We start from the raw sequence: 5,083 nt of genomic DNA on the forward strand, positions 1-5,083 counted from the left end.
ATAAATATGACAGTTCCAAGATAGGAATTTGAAAATAGCCACTAAGAAAATTTGGAAATCTCGTGATAACTGCTGTTGTAAACGTTTGTTGCCATAGGTCAAAAAAAAAAAAAAAGATCCTGTGTCGATCCTAGCCGTCCAATTGATGCATCTGGACGGCTACGATGAGTCCTCGTTCCCTGAAACTCTGAACAAAAGTTTGTGGCGGCTATCGCTACCGATGAGGCTCTTCTCGTGCCACTTGTTCATTCAATGACCCTCCATGCTTCTTTGGCGGTCGCTATTTCACGAATCAATGCGCTCTGTAAACCAGCAGGAGCTAGAATGGCAGCTTCTCTCGTGAATCCTTCATCGTTTACGCCTTCACTTCAAACCCTTCGCTCGCCTAGCAGGGGTCAGAGCAGAGTTTTTTCCAGATATTTTAGGAAAAACTCGAATCTGGTGAAGGTGGTGGTGTCCTGCCAACAGGCTAGGAAGGAGAGTGTTGTCATTGTGGGAGCTGGAATTGCTGGTCTTGCTATTGCCCTCTCCCTGCAGAGGTCTCTCTCTCTCTCATTGTGTGTGCTTGTTATATTTTTGGTGGATTACTAGAAGCGAGTTGGGTTTTCCATTTGTTGTTTGGGGGGGTCAGTATAATGGATTCTTTCCTACTTATGTGTGTATTGATTGCTTTCAAGCATGTGGGCAGGTGTTTTTCCTCAGATTTAGTGTTGACCATTCAATGAAAATTGTTTTTTTGTTCATATTTGTAATTTGGGATTTCTTTATTTATTCTGCTACTCTTTGCTCTTTTGTGTTGTTACTCTGGAGAACAAGTTGGTCCTTTCATTTTGGTGATAGCCTTTGAAAGAGGAATTGAAATGGGTGCTGATTCATCTTGGGATTTTGCAGACTGGGTATCAGATCTTTGGTTTTGGAGCAGGGTGAATCTCTTAGGATTGGTGGGACTTCCTTGACCCTCTTCAAGAATGCATGGAGGGTTTTGGATGAATTGGGTGTTGCAGATGATCTAAGAAGCCAGTTCTCCGAGATTCAGGGGTAACGAGCCAAGGACCTCTCTTTTTTAGAATTTCTTCCCAGTGTTTTTTTTTCTCTTTTTTGCTGATATCTTCTTTTTAATTATTCAGATTTGAGATTTTTCGCGTACCACTTTATGAGTGAGAATTAAGAGAGGAAATGACTTGTGCAAATTATGATACTTAGAGAGTGGTATACTTGAGATGAATCGAGATTTGAGAGGTTTGATTGTGGTGGAACAATGGGCATTTTCTGTTATTCTTTCGTATCTTATGTGCACATTTCAAGCATCAAGAATGCCTGGCTCTTCTTTAACTGGTTTAACTGTTCCACAAGCTTTAGTCAACACTATCATCACTTGATTTGAATTTTAGCTTGTATTATCAATTTATTTATTCAATTTCTTGAGTGTGGTTTAGTAATGAGTATGCTTTTGTATGTGTGATTTAAACTTCATGTTTGTTTAGCTGTCCAACAGACATTGGGCAACACCATCACCATGTGATTAATTTACCATGTATTTTCACGTTATTTCTCCAACGGTTCAACAAATAGTGATTCCTTTTCAGTCTTTTAAGCTTATGATGTTTCTAATCTGAACTTTTATCCATAACTAAAATCAGAATGTAGTGCAAAGCTGCATAAGTTCATCTAGTCATAGATGTCCATGCATAATTGCCATTTTAGGCTGTGATGTATGACAATTTTATGAATTGTGATAAATATTACTGATACGTAATTATATGAGTGTTGATGAACTGTTGACCACCTTTGAAAAGTAAAAACAATGTTAATCATTTTGTATGTTGTTTTTTTTCTAAACTGTTTGATGGAATCAGGCATTTGCAGGATCGTTATCAAATCAGAGGAGGGCAGAGAGCTAAAAAAATTCGACTTCCAGAATCTTGGGTAATATTAAATCTTCCACAATTTGAAAGTATTTTCCCTGATAGTTTACTGACACATCGTGAGATCATATATCGACAGCCTAGAAGTCCGTGGTGTGGAAAGAAGGGCTTTGTTGGAATCCATGGCAAGTCAGTTGCCATCAGATGCTATATGTTATACATCACGGTTACAAGCTATTGGCAAATCTGATACAGGTGAAACTTCACTTGAGCTTGACGACGGCACAAGATTAATTACAAAGGTTAGTCCATTTCTCATCTTCACTGCTACTGGAAGGTCTTGGTTTAGCCCCTGTGCTATTATTTCAAGTTGTCCTGTTTATTTCCTATAGCCGTGCATGCTGCCAAAGTCCTCAGTTTGATCATCTAAGAGATGAATATCACAATATGGGCAGCTCCATGATGGAAATTTTGGATGTCGCTAGGTCTTACCTAGCATCCACAGCACAAATACTTTAGATAGTGAGCATGGATGTTACTTAGTCTGATTATCCTTGAACATGAATGTAGCAAATCTTGGGCTAGCCATCTTCCTTATCATAGAAGTGAATGATTAGATTTTCAAGCGATAAGGGAAGCTTATAAAATGAATCACGCTGGAACTGCCTCAACATAGTTTGGAGTCTTTAGATAATGAGTTTTACAGCACATATGTCCTGATACAAGAAATTCAATTTCATTGGCATGTTGTTGCTTGAATTGAACACAAAGAAAAGGTTCTCAGTGGTTTTCTTTGATACTGAGCTCAATTCCCCTTGTTAAATGCACAGACACGATTCCCCTTGTTGAATGTGCTTATATAATCTAAAAATGATACTAATGCCACTGGAATTATACATTCATGCTAATTAATGGAGCTTCCAGGAGATGTTTGAACTTTGAACTATTATCTGCAATAATTGTTCTGTTTCTGCAGGTGCTAATTGGATGTGATGGAGCACGGTCATCCGTGGCAAAATGGATGGGATTCTCAAGCCCTTCATATGTTGGGCAGTCCGCATATCGTGGGCTTGGGATCTATCCCAATGGGCAGCCATTTAAGCCAATGGTGCACTACATCTATGGTAGGGGCTTACGTGCCGGTTATGTTCCACTGTCACCCACTAAGGTCTACTGGTTCATCTGCTTCAACAATCCATCACCAGGTCAACTTCTTGCCTAATTGATTTGCATCTTTCTAGTCCCACTACCAGTGTTGGAAAAGCTGTGACTTACGCTAGATTTGTTCATGACTAGTTTGCATTGAACCAGTGTCTCTACAGAGTCATGACCTATCATTGGACACAACAAAAGAACAGGGAAACATGCTACTTATGTTTAGTTTCCCATTTAGAATAGCATAAAGGCAACACATAACAAGAGTAAATTGGAGTATCCTTGAGACATAGGTCATGACTAGTTTAGAAAAAGTTAAAAAAATTAATCAAGGGAAGATCAAATAATAGAATGACTGGAATTATGTTTGTACTTGTAGTGAGACAAACCACAGAGTCCATATGTTCTATGGATCCACTTGGCTTGTAGTCTTGTTGAGCAATCAGAATTTGCCGTCTTACTGCCTGAAATTTTTACAGTATTGGACTAATTGATTTCAATGTGTGTATTCTGATGGTTCTATTGATGCTTTTGCTGCTGCATGTATCCTGTGCATGTTGACGTCAACAGGCCCAAGGGTTAATGATCCACACTTGTTAAAGAAGGGAGCTTTAGATCTAGTTAAGAGCTGGCCTAGAGAGGTGTTGGATGTGATAGAGAGAACTCCTGAAGATACAATTGTCAAGACGCCGCTAGCTGACAGGTGGCTGTGGCCGTTGATCAGCCCACAGGCTTCATCAGATGGTGTGGTGCTGGCTGGAGATGCATGGCATCCAATGACACCCAATCTGGGCCAAGGTGCATGCTGTGCATTAGAGGATGCAGTTGTGCTAGCAAGGAAGCTAGCAAACGCCCTCAAGAGTGGTGATTCAGGTTCTGATCATGTTAATGAAGCTCTGGCAGCATACACAAGAGAAAGATGGTGGCGCGTGTTCCCGTTAACGGTACGTGCCAACCTCGTCGGCTCGCTGTTGCAATGGGAGAACCAAGTGGTGTGTGCCATTAGGAACAACGTAGTCATTCCTAAGCTGGTGAAGCTGGAACCTTTGCTGGAGCACACAAAATATGATTGTGGGCCGCTGCGGTCAAGTGAAGGCTTCAATTCAGATTCTCTCCTTTGATTGTTCAGATACATGGAACATGGTTGCCCCAAAGCCGTGCAATGTGCATTTTGTAATACAAAGAAAGAAAATTATGTAATTTTTGTTTCACTTGTCTCATATTATTGATTTTTATAATAAAAAATGGTATAAAAAAGGTTACTTTCCAAAGCATATCCATTATTCTTATCATTCAAATTCTTAAGAAAAAAATCTTATAATTCAAAAGCATGCCATTTTCTTATGGTTAACCAAAATATTCCCTGGGGCTTTGGGTTGGGTCAATATGCTTGACCCAGAAACGGATTTGTTTTGAAGTGTGGGTTCGGTTTTATATGTAGGTCCAACTAGGATCTTACAATGGAGCCCCAAATCTGGTTATGGGCCGTCTCTCTGGCATTTGTTCTTCTGCAAATGGGTGAAATCTGTAGATTGTTAGGTGGAAAAGGTAAAATGATGGTCTGGTTATACTTGCTTCTAAACCGTGCTATCTGTATCTGTTTATTTGTTTTCGACCCGGATCTGGTTGAAGCTTTGACTGATCTCTCTCTCTCTAAGTCTCAAATATATATTATATGGACTCAACAATTGGGTTGGTTCCGGTTCAGGCCCAGAGCGGAACTCTGACTGGTTTGCATCTCTTTCTCTCTAAAAAGTAGAGACTATGAAATATTGTTTGTATTGATGAACCTAGTCTTTCCTTTTCATTAGATTTGTCAGCACAATTTCACCAAAAGCAGAACTGGCGAACACTATTTATAGGATTTGTTCATTCCATAAAGCCTCCTACACCATGAAGGCAGCCAAGGACAAAACCTTGTACTCATGGAATCTTTTGTTGGAACACTTTGAACCCATCCAATTGATTCCCTGTACATATATTGCACGCTCTAGTTGTGAAAAGATCAGGTGCAATATGATTGCACAAATATTTGAGCATTAAGCACCTGATCACCCTCCATC

The 5,083-nt window shown here is 39.8% G+C and overlaps 1 protein-coding gene across 1 annotated transcript; it reads left to right on the forward strand.

The window, feature by feature from the left end:
• The first annotated feature begins 278 nt into the window (after positions 1–278).
• Positions 279–4,294, forward strand: LOC149813554 (monooxygenase 2-like). The gene is made up of 6 exons (XM_089991642.1): positions 279–539; positions 892–1,038; positions 1,867–1,926; positions 2,005–2,167; positions 2,842–3,070; positions 3,591–4,294. Exons 1-6 carry the CDS (start codon positions 325–327, stop codon positions 4,139–4,141), a joined length of 1,365 nt encoding a protein of 454 aa, XP_089847768.1. The 5' UTR covers positions 279–324; the 3' UTR covers positions 4,142–4,294.
• Positions 4,295–5,083: the final 789 nt, after the last annotated feature.

This window comes from Nuphar pumila, chromosome 16 (genome assembly GCF_984573655.1).
Source record: "Nuphar pumila chromosome 16, dmNupPumi1.hap1.1, whole genome shotgun sequence".
Lineage (NCBI taxonomy): Eukaryota > Viridiplantae > Streptophyta > Magnoliopsida > Nymphaeales > Nymphaeaceae > Nuphar > Nuphar pumila.

What these genes read in the sequence shown, in the direction of transcription:
- LOC149813554 (XM_089991642.1), top strand. Translation starts at nt 325, where the DNA reads ATGGCAGCTTCTCTCGTGAATCCTTCATCGTTTACGCCTTCACTTCAA. An exon ending in CAGTTCTCCGAGATTCAGGG is followed by an intron (nt 1,039 to 1,866) that starts GTAACGAGCCAA and finishes AGGCATTTGCAG; the next exon opens with GATCGTTATCAAATCAGAGG. An exon ending in GCACAAGATTAATTACAAAG is followed by an intron (nt 2,168 to 2,841) that starts GTTAGTCCATTT and finishes CTGTTTCTGCAG; the next exon opens with GTGCTAATTGGATGTGATGG.